General features: G+C 39.6%; 1 protein-coding gene across 7 annotated transcripts in view; it reads left to right on the top strand.

The window, feature by feature from the left end:
• The first annotated feature begins 340 nt into the window (after positions 1-340).
• Dcaf6 (DDB1 and CUL4 associated factor 6) overlaps positions 341-17,921 on the top strand; it is a 110,952-nt gene continuing 93,371 nt past the window's right edge. For 2 of the 7 annotated variants that reach the window (XM_071600346.1, XM_071600344.1), the window contains exons 1-2: positions 586-877; positions 14,811-14,872. In XM_071600346.1, coding sequence (XP_071456447.1) covers positions 781-877; positions 14,811-14,872 — 159 coding nt within the window. In that variant the 5' untranslated portion in view covers positions 586-780. Of the gene's footprint in view, positions 361-583; positions 878-14,810; positions 14,873-17,921 lie in introns of those variants that run through there. The other 5 variants (XM_071600347.1, XM_071600343.1, XM_071600345.1 and 2 more) reach the window with 5 other exon arrangements.

The following is a 17,921-nucleotide window of genomic DNA, read 5'->3' as shown; positions in this document are numbered from 1 at the left end:
TAAGTCAGCCCAGAGCCGGCCGGCAGAGCGCACGCGCGGGCCCCTCCGCCTGCAGCGATTGGCGCCCTCCGCGGCTCGGGCGGGACGGGAAGCCCCGGCTTCTCCTTCCTGTCCGCGCGGCCATGATAGAGAAGGGAAAGTGAAGCTCGTCTGGCTGCACTGCCCCTTCGCTTTCAGGAACGAGGCCCGCAGTTAACATGGGCTTTTCGGGCCTTCCGTGCCCGCACTAAAGATGACACCGCACAACGCTCTTGCTTCCTTTGGATCGAGAAGCGTGGGCGAGAGATTACAGACTTCAGGCGGTTTCTCTCTCTACTCCTCTTCCATCTGGCTAGAGCGGCCTGAGTTCATTTTCCTCGGGTGAGGGCCGCCGTCACAAACGCTGGCCGCCAGCCCCGCGGGGGGGTGGGGGGGTGGGGGGCGTCATCTCGCGAGAAAGGCGAGGAGGGGCGGTGTCCCGAGCCGAGGGAGGGAGGAGCCGCGACCGCCTCCGCCTCCGCCTCCGCCTCCGGCGGGAGGGGGCAGGGAGGGGACTGTCGCCGGGCTCTGGATGTTCTGGGTAGTCTGAGCAGGAGAGTATGAGGCGAGCTCCGGCCCGGGCGCGGCCGGGCTTCGGGCACGAAGGCGCCGCGGCCGTCTGAGTCGCTGCGCGCGAGGCCGGCGGCGGACGGTGCCGGAGCGGCGGACGGTGCCGGAGCGGCGCGGGAGCCGAGTCGCGCGCCGCGTCCCGCCGCCCCTCCCCCGCGGCGGTGCCCCCAGCTCCGCGGCCCCGGCGGAGCCATGTCGCGGGGCGGCTCCTGCCCGCACCTGTTGTGGGACGTGCGGAGGAGGTCGCTGGGGCTGGAGGACCCGTCCCGGCTGCGGAGCCGCTACCTGGGTGAGCGGGGCCGGGCGGGGTCGGGCCGCCGGGCCGGGGTCGCTCCCGAGCCCCGCGGCCGGGGCGCCCCGTGCGCTGAGCGCGCCGCGGAGAGCCGGGCGGCGCGGGCGGGCCCTCGGCGCAAGTCGGCGTCCCGGCCAACCGACCGGCCCGGGCGGCCACAGCCCCGGAGCGCCCCTGCCGCCGCCGCCGCCGCCGCCGCCGCCCGGGGTCGGGTTTCACGTCCCGCCTCCACCCCGGGGCGCCGGGCGAGCCTCCTGAACGGCCCGGCGCCGGCTCGGGCGGGCGCTGTGGCCGGTCTCCGAGCGCCGTCCGGCCGGTGGACGGCGTGTGGCCGCGGTCCGCCCGCGACTTCCCTGGGCAAGGGAGGAAAATGGCACCCGGGGGCCAACGGCCCGGCTGGTGGGTGGCCTGGCCGGAGTTAGGTGACTTTCGCCTTGCTTTTCCTGCTCTTGGTGGAGTCGCCCCAGGGAGCGAAACCCCTTCCCTGCGAAACTCCTTCCCTGCCAACTCGCTCCCGCCCTGGAGGGAGTCCTGTTTTGTTTCCCGAGTCCAGAACTTTTTCTGAGTTCTTCCCGGCCCCCCCCCCCCCCCCCTTTGGTAGGGGTTGAACCCAGAGGCGCGGTACCACTGAGCCACATACCCAGCCCATTTTATTATTTTAGATTTTGAGGTCTCACTGAGTTGTTGAGGCTGTCCTCGAACTTGTGATCCTCCTGCTTCAGCCTCCCGAGTGGATTGCTGGCCAGCACCACATTGTCTAGCTTTCTTTGAGTTCTTAACACATATGCCGTAAATGCGTGTGTTTAGCCTGAATAAAAGACACCTGCTTTTTCTACACTACGTCTTGGACATCCTTCCAGGACCATTAAGATTGATTCACTCTTCTAAAAAATTATTACATAATTTTTAACAAACTGAAATACTGAAGCGGACTCCACTGTCTTGCTTTATGCGATGTTCACTGCTACTAACGGCAGTGCACCTAAGGTCTTTGTACAGGACTTTGTGCATTTGTTCTAAGTAGAAACCATCACCTCACATAGTTACTTTCTTTTTTTGTTGGATGGTGAAAAAAATGACTTGTGGGGGTGGAATACTGGAAATTAAACCCGGGGTGCTCTACCCCTGACCTATATCACCAGCCCTTTTTTTTTCTATTTTTTAATTTTTTCGAAGATCTGGCTGAGTTGCCCATACTGGCTTCAAATTGATCCTCCTGCCTCAGCCTCTCAAACAGTTGGTATTACATGAGTGGCTGCCAGGCTGGACTGATAAAATTTATGATTTTTTTAAAAGTACTCTTACAAAGCCTTCCTTTTAATTCTAAGTCCAAGATTTTAGGAAGTAGATAGGTTTTTTTTTTTTTTTCTTTAAAGACAGTGTCTAAACCTTATAATTTTTACAGTATTGTAAGGTGAATATATTTCTGATATAGTTCCATTATTTGTATTTATAATAATGAATTACTGCTAAGTAACTAAAATTTAGGATAAAACAGATTTTTTTCTTCTTAACATTTACAGTTTGTTTCACCAAAGCATGTGTCTTTCTAATAGCAGTATTCAAGCTTCATAACTGATTGTACATAAATTGATTAATTATCTCTTTTCTTTCCATACAAAAGGTATATAGAAACATTTTATTTTTGTTTTGCACTTCTGGGGATCAAACCCAGGGAGGGCCTTGCACATTCTAGGCAAGTGCTCTACCACAAGCCACATCCCCAGCTCGAAAAGAAAATTATTCACAAAATAGCCTTTTATGTTGTGGGAATGAAGATGAATAATTTTGTGTATGTTATTTATGAGAGAAAGATGTATGCCTTTATAGCTCCCAAATTCACAAGAATCCCCTGAACTAAGGGAGTCTTATTTTGGACCTACATGAATTCAAAAGTTTGTTCAGGGATTGTAATCTCCATGAGCTTGATCTAAGTTCCAGTGTAGGATTTTTTTTTTTTAATGAATAATTGTCAGAAGTCCAGAATCAGATAACAATGTTAAGTTTAAAAGTTTCACAGTTTCTCAAGATACTGTATACTTTCTGTAGAACAGTGCCTTTCGAATTCAGTGATTGTTACAGTTACTCATTATCTATACATATTTCATAAACATTTATATACAGTTTTATATAGATAAACCTGGTTTAGAAAAGAAACTCTTTATTTGTATGCATGCATTATTTCTACTCATATTTTTTTTCTTTTGCACATACTTGCCTGCAGTTGATTTTACTCTTTCTAACTGTTCTAAATTAAAAGGCTATAATTGTTAAGGATTTGTTTACTATAACATAAAATGTTTTATATAAAATGCTTAAGCCGTGATTATGCAGCCAAGGACAACTTTTTTTTTTTAATTTAGTTGTCAAATGAACCTTTATTTTTATTTATTTATATGTGGTGCTGAGAATTGAACCCAGTGGCTCACACATGCCAAACAAGCACTCTTCCACTGAGCCATAACCCCAGCCCAAGGACAACTTTTTAATAGATGTTAAAATTTCCTTTTTTGTAAGGCGAAGTCTGTGTCCTTTGAATATTGTGAGTTGGTTATGTATTGAAATAGATAATTTTGCCTTCAGGTTACTCTCTAGTGAATCCTGAATTCATCTACATTCTGAATTACCAGGTTCTTCATAATGTGTTGCCAAGTTACAGTATATAATAGGAGGATCAGTAAGTTCTGATGTTTGCTTCCTTGTTTAGTCACTGGAGAAAAGTTTGTAGAATTCTTTAGTCTCAGAATCCCAATGAAAGTGGAAAATGTATTGTTTTGGTAGTTAAAAGTGATTGTCAAATATAGCAAACATAATAAAGTATACTCATAATTCTTTAAGGTAAAGACTACCAGAGGATATTTGAAGTCATTACATTTGTAGACAACATTGTTAACACCTCTCTGGATTTCATTCTTCTCTGGCATGGGGATGAATCAAAGAAATGGCAAACCTTCTAGTAGCGTAAAACTTGATCTAATGATGTTTTAGGTCAGGGTTTTGAATGTTTTGACGTGATATATGGTAAAAATACATTTACACGGCACCTTGTGATTCAGCTAAAATAAAAGATCCCTCAGATGTAAACTTAGCCTTACTAGATAGGGTAAGTTCTATTTTCTGTTCTGTATCATGTTCTTAAAAAGTTGGTCTTGACCCAGTAGAATACCCACTAATGAGTCTCGGCTTGAGGTTTGCAAAACTTTTCTAGGTGGTGTATAATTTTTATAATTTTGATTGAATGTTTTTGACTTCAGAGTTAGGGTGGGTGAAGTTCCTAAGTATTTAAAGCAGATTTTAAAAGTTTTTTTGATGTCTTCTGATGGCTTATAAGGAATGTATATAAAAAGCAAAACTTTGTTTACACCTTGGACAAACTAACTAGGATAGGATACTTTTTAGTTTTCATTTCTGCGGTAAATATGTACAGTGAGATTGCTGGATTGCACGATAAGTGCTTTGCACTTAATAAGGAGCTGCCACACTGTTTTTCAAAATAATTGTTCCATACTAATTCCTACCAGTAATGTATGAGAGTTAGTCACTCTACTTTCTCCTCAGCATTTGGTGTAGTGAGTCTTCTTTATTTTATCCTTTCTGATAGGTGTTTGTTACTCTCTCAGTTTGTTTTTCTGTAATGATTAACAGTATCGAGTGTCTTTTTTTTTTTTTTTTCCCCTGTCTATATACTTTGGTTAAAAGTGTTCAAGTTCACTTTTTTAATATGTAAAAATTCTTTATGTAGTCTTGGTAAAAGTCCTTAATCAAAAAATTTAAAACATTTTCTTTCAGTTTTTATCTTGTCTTTTATTAAAAAGTCTTTTATAGTTTATACTTTTCGTATCCAGAGAATCTTTACATAATCCAAAGTCACAAAAATTGTACTGCGTTTTTCCTGGAAGTTTTGGTTTGTTTGTTTTATGGTGCTAGGGATTGTGTCCGGGACCTTGCACGTTAGGCAAGTGCACTACCACTGAGCCTCGTTTCTAGCCCTGGAAGTTTTTTCTTTTAGCTTTTGAAATTTAGTTCTATGAATAGTTTTTAGTAAAGTTTTACATATACTGTCAGGCAAGAGTTAGGTTTCCTTTCTTTACATACACATGTATAATTGATCCAGCACTATTTGTCCTTTTCCTTTTGTTGAAAATAGGTTGGCTGTATGTTTCAGTGTCTCAACAACAAGTTATTGATCTAGATATCTGTCTTTGTTGGTACTTTATTTTGAAATCCACTGTGTAACACTTTGTTCTTGGTCCACCCTCCTTACCCCAAATTGTCTTGGCTGTTTTGCGCCTTTTCCATTTTCTTTTCTTTCTTTCTTTTTTTTTTTTTTTAAATATTTATTTAAGTTGTAGGTGGACACAGTATCTTTATTTTACATTTATGTGGTGCTGAGGATCGAACCCAGTGCCACGTGCATTCTGGGCGAGCGCTTTACCACTGAGCCACAACACCAGCCCCTGGGCCTTTTTCATTTTCATATATATATTTTTTAAAAACTACAAAAAGAAGGGCTAGGGTTATGGCTCAGCAGTAGAACACTCGCCTCACATGTGCAAGGACCTGGGTTCCATCCTCAGCACCACATTAAAAAAAATTAAATAAATAAATAAAGTTATTTAAACAATTGGTGACTTTTAGCAAATCATGTATTTACAGGAGAGAGATTTAAAGACATGATTTTCTTTGTGAACAAATGTAAGCGGTTTATATAAATTTTATAAGCAGCCTGTTTCTTTTGGAAGTTTGAGTTGAATCTATACATTATTTCAGGGAGAATATTACTCTTTACAACACTGAATCTTTCAAACTACAATTCTGGTTTATCTGTGTGTATTTAGATGCTCTAAGATTCTTTCAGCAGTGTTTTAAGTTTTTTTTTTTTTTTTTTTAATTGTAGTTGTAGGTGGACACAATACCTTTATTTTTTATGTATGTGGTGCTGAGGATCAAACCCAGGGCCTCGCACTTGTGAGACAAGTGCTGTACCACTGAGCCACAGCCCCAGCCCATCAGCAGTGTTTTAAGTTTTTCATAAATTAAAAATTTCAAGCTGTCATGGGTTGTTTTTTTAAGTTTCAATATCTAATTGTTCATTGAGGATGTAATATACAATTTATTTATTGATTTTTTTTTAAAGCACTCTACCATTGAGCTACATCCCCAACCATTTTTATTTCATATTTTGAGACAAGATCTCAGTTTGTTGCTGAGGCTGGCCTTGAACTTGCCATCCTCCTGCCTAGGCCTACCCAGTTGCTGGGATTATAGGTGTGTGCTGCTGTACCCTGGTATTTCTGATTTTAGATGGAAAAGATTGTCTCTCGTTATTAAGTATGTAATTGGCTGTAGGCTTTTTGTTGATGCCCTTTCAGACTTGGGAAATTCCTTTCCTAGATTGCTGAGAGGTTCTTCATAACTGGCTCTTGTCTTCTGTCAAAGTTGTTTTTTTCTCTACTGAAATGAGTTTTTGAATTTTCTTTCACTTATTCTGTTAATATGGCATATTAGCATAATGATTTAACATTTGAATATTGAGCCCAACATTTAATTCCTGGGTTGAATTTCCCTTGTCATGGTACATTATTTTTTTTGTATTGCTAACTTCAACTTTGGTTAGAATTTTGAGCTAGTTTATAGTTTTCTTGCAAAATTGTACCTGATTTTGATATCAGGATAATGCTGGTGAATGAGTTAGGATGTGTTCCCTTTTGTCTGAAGGGTTTGTGTAGAATTAAACTACTTTTCCTTAAATGTTTGATAGATACCAACTTTGAAACTATCTGGACTTTGAGTTTTCTTTTTTCCCTCCCTGTGGAGTGTATTTTTGGGGGATGTGGATTTAAATATATTTAAAAGCTTCTTATTTTAAGGTAATGGTAGATTCATGTGCAATTGTAAGAAATACTACAAACTTATAAATAAACTTCACCACCAGGACCTCCTATGTTAACTTTTTTAATAGTGTAAGAACCAGGAAACTGACAGATAAAATTCATAAACCTCATTTAGATTTCACAGGGTCACTTGGACTCATTTGTATGTGTCTGTGTGTGTGTATTCCATGCAGTTTAACCTACTAATTTTAATTAAGTAATTTTAATAGATTAATGTTGAGTTTAATTAGTTAATTGACTAATGAGATAGGGAACAGTTCTATCTAAAGGACTCTTTTTGAGACCCTTGTGTAACCTTGGCCACATCCTTCCCTCCCCACTGCTAACCCCTGGCAGCCACCATTTTGTTCTTCATCCCTATAATTTTTGTCACCTAAAGAATACTATTTAGGCTGCACATGGTATTGCATGCCCATAGTTGGGAGGCTGAGGTAGCAGGATCACCTGAGCCCGCAATTCTGTATTCATGGGGCAAATAGTGAGATCCTGTCTCCAAAAAAAAAAAAAGAAAAAGAAAAAGAATGTTGTATAGACAGTATATGTATTTAACCTTATAAATTATAGTGTGTAACCTTTTGAGATTGGAGTTTTCATTCAGACTAATTATCTTGAGATCCATCCAACTTGATGTGTGCATAGTTTATTCTTTTTTATTGTTGAGTAGTGGTCTAGAGTATGAGTGTGTGGTTTTGAATATTTGGATTCTTCCAGTTTGGGGCTAAGAATAAGTTGTTAATATTTTTGCACAGGGGGATGCACTGATGCATGTCTGCAATTCCAGTGACTCAGGAGACAGAGGCAGGAGGATTGCAGGTTTCAGTAACTTAGTGAGATGCTATCTCAAAAAATAAACGAAGGGCTGGGGATTTAGTTTTGCGATAAAGCACCCCTGGGTTCAATCCCTGGTATTAAAAAAAAATTATGCCCAGATTTTATACTAACATGAATTTTAATTTGGGCTGTTTGGTAAGTGTATTGTTTAATTTTGTAAGAAGCTTCCATACTCGTTTTCCAGGGCATTTTACCAAAAAAACTACATTTTTACATGGGAAATGTAGTTTCTCTGTATCCTATCGTTTGATGTTATCTCTTTTTTTAAATTTTAATAATTTTTGCTAGGTGTGTAGTGATGTCTCATTTGTTTTAATATGCATTTCCCTAATGACTAATGATGTTGCATATCTTTTCATGTGTTTTTTTGCCACCTGTATATTTTCAGTGAAATATCTCAGTTTTCTTCATTCCTGGATTATTATTTTTCAGCTGTTGAGTTTTGAGATTTCTTTATGTATTTTAGGTATTAGTCCTTTGTTAGATATGTGGTTTGCAAATATTTTCTACCAGTCTGTAGCTTGTTTTTCATTCTTTTTAATTTTAAATTGTAGATGGACACAATACCTTTATTTTAATATTTTTTTAGTTGTCAGTGGACCTTTATTTGTTTGTTTATATATGGTGCTGAGGATGGAACCCTGTGCCTCACACATGTCAGGCACTGAGCCACAACCCAGCCCTTGCATTCTCATCAGAGGTGTCTTTTAAATTTTGGACAGGTCCAGTTTAGCGTTTTTTTCTTTTATGGATTGTTATAGCATTATAAGTCAAAGAACTTAGCTCAATACTGTGTTCTAAAGATCATTTCCTATGTGTTCTTTCTAGAATTTTATAGTTTTACATTTAAGTCCAGTATCTATTTTGAGTTAATTTTTATATGAGGTATGAGATTCAGCCTGAAATTCACTTTTTCTTTTTTGAGTACCAGGGATTGAATTCCAGAGCTCTCTCACTGAGCCACATCTCCAGCCCTGTTTTGTATTTTATTTAGAGAAGGGTCTCACTGAGTTGCTTACCACCTCATTTTTGCTGAGGCTGGCTTTGAACTCCTGATCCTCAGCCTCCCGAGCCACTGGGATTACAGGTGTGCACCACTGTGCCTGGCTCTGAAATTCATTTTGTTCACTTATTCTGGCACAGTGTATTTCAAAGTTGTTTCCTTTATTGAATTGCTTTTGCATCTTTTTTTTTTTTTTAATCATTTGGACATATTTATGTTGATCTAAATCTGAGTGCTCAATTCTGCTTAATTGATCTCTCTCTTTCTGTGAATATCATACTGTTTTCTCTCTCTTTTTTGGGTGGGGGGACCGAACCCAGGCTCTTTACCACTAAACTAGGCCCCCAATCCTTTTATTTTGAAGTAGGGTTTTACTAAGTTGCAACGACTGTGCTTGAACTTGGTGTCCTCCTGCCTTAGGCTCCCTAGTTCCTGGGATTTCGGTTGTGTGCCACCATGTCTTCCCTCTGACTACTGTGTTTCTGTAGTTGTATACTAATCCTTATCATTAGGGTAGAATGATTTCTCCTTTTTTTTTTTTTTTTCATCTTTTTTTAAAAGTTATTATGATTGTTTTAGGTCCTTTACCTTTCCATATAACTCTTAAGCATAAACTTGTCCATGTTTCCAAATATATTGCTAGAATTTTGATAGGTATTTACTTAAACATCAATTTGGGAAGAGTCATGTGTTATTGAGTCTTCTAATACATGAATGCAGTATGTCTGTCTGTTTACATATTTGATTTCTTTCATCAGCAATTTGTAATTACAAGATACAGATCTTCAACAATTTTTTTTAATTTAATTGTCTTTAGACCAGTTGTGATAGTATTGTGTTTAAGTACAATTTCCACATGTTCATTGTTGGTATATAAAAGTGTGATTACTTTTTGTGTGTTAATCTTGTATCCATTGACCTTGCTGAATTTACTTATTATTAGTTCAAGTAGTTTTTTGAGTATATTGTTGGGGATTTTGAATACAGACAATTCTGTCATCTTCCTATAGGAATAGTTTTATTTCTTTTTATCTAAATTTGTCTTTTCCTTGCCTTGTTACATTGGTGAGAACTTCTGGAACTATGTTGAATAACAGTTGTAGAGTGGATATCCTTGTTTTATTTTTTATTTTAGGTAGAAAGCAGTCACTGTTTCATCATTAAATAAGTGAGCTATAGGGTCTTTTTTTTTTGGCAGGGGGTGGGGGTGAGGGGGTGGGGTGCTCATATTATATTGAGGAAATTTCCCTCCTGCTGAGTTGCTGAGTGTTTGTCATGAATGGGTTCAATCAGAGAAGCAGAACGTGCATACATATGCATAAAGATGTTTTATAGGGATTTGACCTTATTTAATTACTCACCAAAACAATTTTATAAGTTATTCTCTTCATGTCTGATTCTGGGGCTTGACATCTGCAGGACAGGCAGTTGGGAAGGGAAGGCATTGTAAAGTGAGGGAGAACAAAGACAAGATATGTGATTTCAAAAGAGCCCAAGCAGGATCCCAAGAAGACATAATACTGTGTCAATTCACAGTGTCTCTAATCTAATTGATATGGGTGTTCTGTAGGAACAGCTGACGCACTTTGTCATGGACCTAAATATAACAGTTGGTCTAGTGTTTGAAGAAACTAAAGGAGGATACAAGGGAAAGTGGGGCAGTTGAAGGCCTAGTTGCTGTCTATTCCAGCAAGATGAGGCAGTAGATAGGTATTAAGGTTTGTCAGATACATGAGCATCATCTGCTCCAGACTTCTAGGTATTAAAAATAATATGGCTTCTGTTTTATTTCCGCCCTCTAAGCCCACTGTAAAATGACTGTGACTCATTCTAAGCAGAAACATAGAGGGAAGGAGTTCTGGGGAACAGTTTAGTCTGGCTGTGTTGAGACAGTTTGGAGCTACCACACTTACTCTTTTTGCTTGTTGTTCAACGTAAGGTGTATGGGAGGACTGGGTGGGTCAATTCTGCCCCTCCCTTAAGGATAGGCAGTTTGTCCCCTGACATTTTGCCTTTGCCTAAGTGGGTGTGAGTAGGGAAGTTTGCTGAGGTCCTGTCTGCCAGGGCTTGAGGCATTTGCTTCCCATGAGGGAACAGCCTAGAAAATGAATGGAGTTCTATACTCTTTCAGACAAGGATCTTCTGTGTGTCCTGCCCAGTTTTCATAGTCCTATGAGAGCTTGATGGAAGCTCATGGAGAAGAGCTGGCCACTGAGTATAGACTGCCTGTGTCTAGGGTTCCTGTAGATTCTGAGCTGTCCTTGTAGCCCACAGTGGGTATTCCGTGTCCATTTAAATTTTCCCTGATTTCTTCTTACTTGCTACATGGCGTTCTCCTCCTTGTGCCAAGAAGAAAACAGTTCTATATCCCACTGCTCCTTGGAGAAGGTGGTTGTCTTTGGTGTGCATTTCTCCTTGTTACCTTGAGCCACGGCAACCAGAAAAGGTTGTATCTAAAGGCTTAGTCATTAGCCATGACACATGTTACTGTGGGGTCATGAAAATGTGTCTGGGGGTTTACCCAGCACTTGTAATTTCTGAAATCAAACTAACGGCCAATGGGACTGCTGTGGGTCTAAATGTGTGTGCCCCTCCAAAGTTTCTGTGTTGAAATCCTAGCCCCTAAGGTAATGGTGTTAAGAGGTGGGGCCTTTGGGAGTCATTGGGTCATGATGGCAGAGCCCTCATGAATGAATTAGTGCCTTTATAAAAGAGGTCTTGATGAGCTTCTTTCCTCTTCTACCATCTGAGGGAACAGTGAAAAGGTGCTATCTATAGGGAACTGGCTCTTACCAGACACCAGATTTGCCAGTACCTTGATCTTGAACTTCCAGCCTCTGTTACTATGGGAAATAAGATTCTCTTCTTCATAAGCTACCCGGACTAAGACATTTTGTTATAGTGGCCTGAATGAACCAAGTTGGGGCCCATGAATAGGAAAGGAAGGCCTGATAGTGGGCTAGGAATGGCAGTATGTGTGGTATGTGAGAAGTTCATGTTAGAAAGCTCAGAGGACAATACTGTCAAATGAAAATGGAATAAAACTTTGTTAAAATGCTTTTCCATTTCTTTTCAGTAACATTGGCATAACTGTTTTTCCTCAGTCAGTTAACTCCTTTACTGAAGTTATATATTTAAAAAAAAATTGTCTTTTCAGACAATCTTAAATTAGAACAACCCACACACACATAGAGAACTGATTTTAAATGTCTACAGTATTTCAGGCACGTTTAGAAGTTGTGCATATGCTAATCATAATGTTATAATCTTCTTTTAACAAACCTGTGATATTTTTAGTATTATTCTTACTTTTACAAATGTAAAAAACTAAGGCTTTGAGGGATAAAGAGTTTCACCCAGCATAAATGTTGTATGTCCCAAGATAGATATTTATTAAACCTATGTTCTTGTCCCAAACATTGTAGTGTGGAGGTGGAGGTATATATGTGGACACACAAATCAGGAAGTTGTTTAATAAGTTATACAACTACCAAAATGAGCAATAATTAGCTCCTAATTGTCATTGAAAGATGTTCACTAAGTATTATTGGGAAAACAGGATGGGATAATATCCTAATTATTTATTCACTAATTCAGCAAATGTATACTGAATGCTTTGTGCTAGGCACTGTTCTAACACTGAGGAGACTTGACTAAATGAGCGCTCCTCTGATGGAGCTTATTATCAGTCATTAGAGTAGAATATCAAAGTGGAGGTAGAATTCTAAAAGGGATCTTGGGGTACAGAAAGAGTTGAGTAGGAAGGCATAGTAGTAAGTTCATCCATAACAAACATGGGGTTGTTGGGAGAGGATTCTCCATGGCCTCTTTTCATTCTGCACATCTTGTGAGCAGAGACTGCCTGTGTCTAGGCAGGGGCTGGGGTTGTGGCTCAGCGGTAGAGTTCTCGCCTTGCACGTGTGAGATCCTGGGTTCGATCCTCAGCACCACAAAACTGCTTTTTTCTGGACTGTCTTTTCAATGATGTTTATATAGAGAACAGCCTTGGAAGATACATTGTCTCCTGGAACAGAGGGCGAGTTTACTGTCTAGTTTAACACAAACAGTGCTGCGCTTCTGGATAAAGTTGAGGCCAACATGCTGGATAAGAGGTTGGGTCCCCCAGCTCAGGCTCTTCATTGGTGATCCAGACTCACTGCATGCCATCCACCCACACCTCTCCGAGGTGCCCTCTGGGGCTTGGGAGGTCGGGAGCCAGTGTGAACCTGAAGCTCACACTGCTTGCATGCTGTAGGTAGCAAGTCTTTTGAGTCTTCTGCTACTATGCAAGAAATAGTATCAGGCTAGCTGGTGATATTGCACATAGGCCAGAACCTTCACAGTTTTTAATGACATTCAGACATGAGTTTAATTTTAGAGAGCTCAATTTTTATAAGTTAGTTCTTTCTTACTCTATGGTGGTTTTTATCTTGTAGAAGCCCATATCTGGACAGCACAGTCAGTTTTATCTCCACAGTCACATGTAAAAATGTCATTTAGGACCTAACTATATCATGTCTCAGTGCTTGAATTTAGGTGCAAATTTCACAGGTGAGAGTTTTTGCCAGAACAGCTCAGTTTATCTTCTGTTCTCTTATGTCCTACTACCATTTTCTCTAGACCAAAATGGCTAGAGCTGGGTTTGAAACCAGATTTTTAAAATTTGGGAAAAAATATGTTTCTAGTATTTTAGCATTTTAATGAGTTCTAATTGCTGTCCTATTGTTAATTTGAATACTTTGTTTCTTAAGTCTAATTTATAATTTAGCAGGATTATCAAGACTGTCTTTAGCCAAAAGGAGAGGAGTTTTTAAAAAGAAAATTACCTGTTTGCCACAGGTAGCATCTTTTTAAAACAAAATCAGATTTTAAAAGTTAATTATATGAAGAACAACCTAGTTCATGAAAACACTTTACTGAGTTTCTCTAGGTTGTTTTATTTTTAAAATCTAGGTACCATGGACCATCCTCCACAAAACATCCCCATAACTTACATTTTAACCTGTATGTTTACCCTTTACCTAGCCATCTTAACAGTTATAATTAGGGAAATAAAACAAATTGGCTTCAAGGAGGATCTTGATCTTTACCTTGAGTGAAAAGAAAACACAGTAATTTGTCCTATATAACAGTATATGGAGAATATAGTCAGATTTAATTTTATTGGAGAGCTCATCAAGCCTGATTGATTGTACTTATTTAATTGTCACCTTTTGTCATAAATTCAGCTCTCTTTCACTACGGCTTCTGAATAAACATGCTTTTTAGTCCATCTTTGGTAAAGTTCTTGGAGGGACAAACTGAACTTTGACTAAAAGTTCAAAGGGGGAAATTTTTTGGGGGTGGGTACCAGGTATTGAACTTGGGGGCATTCAACCACTGAGGCACATCCCCAGCCCTATTTTGTATTTTATTTAAAGACAAGTTGCTTAGCACCTTGCTGTTGCTGAGACTGGCTTTGAACCCACGGTCCTTCTGCCTCAGCTTCCCGAGCTACTGGGAGCTGCATGCCCAGCTCAAAGAGGGAACTTTATTTGTGCAATATTTTAGCTATTCTGCTGTTGCTGGACCTTGGGCTAATTTTATTTTTTTTGGTGTCACATTTCATCACTAAAATTTGATATATTTTTAAGATTTCTAAAATTGAGATTTGCTTAAAAATTGGTGGCATCTTATTACCACTGTTTGTCACCCTATTTAAAATTAAAAACTTTGTCCCTATCCACAACCCTCACTTATCCTCCTTCCTGCTTTATTCTTTCTACATAATGCTCTCACTAACTTGACATATTGTTCATTGTCTTTATCCTTTTATGAGAGGAGGCGATCTTTTCTGTTTTGTTACCACTGTAACAAGCTCTTGAAATTAGTTGGAACAGGGAGCACCACATAAATATCTGTTGAATGAATTGATCAATGAATATATATTTGAATGTTTACGTGGCCCAGATACTGTGCAGAGTCCTTTCATTCCTTGATTCATTTAGTCCTGTACACATGAGGTGTAGGTCTGCTAATGCGTGAGCCAGGGCTCAGGAGGTTAATTTTAATTTGCCCAGTGTCACTCAGCTTATGAATGGCAGAGCTGAAATTTGAGCTTGAGTCTACCTTATTATGCCAGATTTTAGGCTTTTAATTTCTTTGTGATATTTTTTGTTAGTAGTAGATTCTATGATTTATTTAGTTCTTTCTTTTTAAACAGGAAGAAGAGAATTTATCCAAAGATTGAAACTTGAAGCAACTCTAAATGTGCATGATGGCTGTGTAAGTAATAGTTAATTTTCAATTATGAAGTACTTACAATTATGAAGTATGTGTATTAAAATAATATTTGATAATAGGCCCCAATCATCCTAGGAGGGTTTGTAACTAACTTTAATAAAATGAGAGAATAAGGGTTGGAGGTGTAGCTCAGTGGTAGAGTACCTTCCCAGCATGTGCAAGGCCATGGGTTCCATCCCTAGGATCACTAAATAAATAGTCTAGATTTTTAAATTTATGTTTATTTTTTGGTACTGGAGATTGAACCTATGGGCACTCTACCACTGAGCTACATCTTTAGCCCCTTTGTTTTGAGACAGGGTCTTGCTAAGTTGCTGAGGCGCTGTCTTGAATTTGTGATTCCCCTGTCTCAGCCTCCTGAGATGCTAGGAGTATAGGCATGTACTACTGTGCTTTTATATTAAAAGATAAAAAGTGTATTTGAATTTAGAAAAGTACATGTAAGGTTTTTTAAAAATGAGTTTTCAAATATTCAAAGCCTTCCTCCTTCACTCTGCTGAAACTGCTTTTGTAGTTACTTGTGCTTTTTGTATTTCCACAACTGTGATCATTTTCTAGAAACTTTAACCATCAGTTGAACCCAAACTTTCTTAAAAATACTTTTTCTGTTATTTCTCATTCTTTTTTTTTTTTCCTGTCCTGTCTTCTGTCTTTTTAGCTGACGACTCTTCCAGCTCTTGACATTTAGATGTTAGGTGGCCAAAGACTCTGGTGGGACCTTCCACCTTTTTGTCTCTAGTTCCGTGGCTCCTGGAATAGCGGGTCCAACTCCACTTTAACTTTTCCAGTTGCGTGTCTCATAGGCATTCAGATTTAACAGGTCCAAAACACAGAGCCATTTTCTTTTTAAAAGTTTTAAACATACTTTTCTTACACTCATTGCCTGGATTTAGCAGTTATTAAGATTGTTAACGAAGTTATTAAGATTGTTAACGAGGGGCTGGGGTTGTGGCTCAGCGATAGAGTTCTCGCCTTGCACGTGTGAGATCCTGGGTTCGATCCTCAGCACCACATAAAAATAAATAAATGAAATAAAGGTATTGTGTCCAACTACAACTAAAAAATAAATATTTAAATTTACAAAAAGATTGTTAATGTTTACTTCTGTTTCATTTTCCTTAGTTCTTTCACTCTTGCCTTAAGTATTTTAAAGCAGTGGACATTTTCTTTTCTTTTTTTTTTTCTTTTCTCTTTTTTTCTACCAACTGAGCTGTATCCCCAGCCCTAATGGACATTTTCTTATATGACCAAAATGTCATTATGCTTTTTATGGTGTGGTGGGGTTGGGGGGAGTGCTACTGGGGATTGAACTCAGGGGCACTCAGCCACTGATCACACCCCCAGCCCTATTTTGTATTTTATTTAGAGGCAGGGTCTCACTGAGTTGCTTAGTGCCTTGCTTTTACTGAGACTGGCTTTGAACTCGCATCCCCCTGCCTCAGCCTTCTAAGCCCCTGGGATTATAAGCATGCACCACCATGCCCAGCACCATTTTGCATTTTAATAAGAATTAACAGTATATTTTTAGTGTCATATAATACATCGACTATAATGAAATTTCCCTCATTATAACAGTATCTTTTTATAGTTATTTTGTTCAGAGATGATCTAGATCAGCTCCGTATCTTGATCACTGTGCTTCTTATTAAGTTTTTTAATTTTTTTTTTTAAAGAGAGAGAGAATTTTAATATTTATTTTTTTTTAGTTTTCGGCAGACACAACATCTTTGTATGTGGTGCTGAGGATCGAACCTGGGCCGCACACATGCCAGGCAAGCGTGCTACCGCTTGAGCCACATCCCCAGCCCAAGTTTTTTAATTTTTATTTTTGTTGTACTGGGGACCGAATCCAGGGCTTTGCTCGTATCAAGTAAGTGCTCTACCAGTGAGCTACTATGCCCTCAGTCCCTACTGTAGTTCTCAAATTTTTATTCAGGTCTGTACCCTGCTAGACTTGTTAGAGGAAACAGTTCAATTTTCCTATGGGACTGTTTCATGCGCTAGATTTGTTTGTTTTCTTGTGATGTTATTAAGTCACTTCTAGCAGTTTGATTAGATTCTCCTTGGCAAGTGTACTTAAGTTATACTATATACTGTAATGAATAAAGAAGCTTATGGTATTTTGTTTTCCTACTTTTGGTTAGGCTAAGATTTATCATAGAATTTGAGTTGTCAAACGAATACTTAATTTTTTCTTCCTTGAATTTGCAACTTTCTGTATTTCAGTAAATAGAACTGCCATCCATTTGGATGTTTAAGATAAAAAACTTCTAGTTATCCTTGATCTCTCTTTCCTCAGCTTTCACATTCAGTCTACCCATGAATAAATTCTACTTTGAGAATTTATCTGGAATCCATCCCATTCTTTTTGTCTACTATTCAATTTAGGCTCTTCTTTCTCTCTTTTTTCTCTTCCTTCAAGGTGTTGGTGATTAATCCCAGCATGTTGGGCAAGTTCTCTGCCATTGAGCTGTACCCAGTCCTAGGTTATCCTCTTCTTTTGCCTAAACTACTCGCACTATCACCTTATTTTATACTTTATTCCACTCTGATTTTCCTAAAATATCTTCAATACGCAAATGCTAAATTACACATACAAATCTAGTCATGGTTAGTTAGCAAAAAGACCCATATGTCCCCCTCCCAATCAGAGGGGCAGCGTTGGTTCAGTCCACTTTGTGTGCTCAATGCTCATAGTTGACACACACACAGCCCATGGCTGGACATCTCCACATTCTCATTGCTCAAAGCTGGGGGGGACTTGGTTCCTATGTGGCAATTCCTGACAACTTATGCTTTCTGAGAATTATTAGGGCTTCTCAGAATTATTGTTGTTTTCAGTCTCTCCAGTATTCACTCTAACTTTGAACCACATATATAAAGTCCTTTTGTTTTGTTGTTCATAAAGATAACTTTTTTTTTTTCTTGAATACTAGGGATTGAACCCAGTGCCTCAATCATGCTAGGCAAGCACTCTACCACTGAGCTACACTCCCAGATCCAGCCCTCTTTTTTTCTGCTTTAGATACAG

Source organism: Marmota flaviventris, chromosome 12 (genome assembly GCF_047511675.1).
Source record: "Marmota flaviventris isolate mMarFla1 chromosome 12, mMarFla1.hap1, whole genome shotgun sequence".
Classification (NCBI taxonomy): domain Eukaryota; kingdom Metazoa; phylum Chordata; class Mammalia; order Rodentia; family Sciuridae; genus Marmota; species Marmota flaviventris.
Note: the sequence above shows the minus strand (reverse complement) of the source record. Positions and strands in the feature narration are given on the sequence as shown.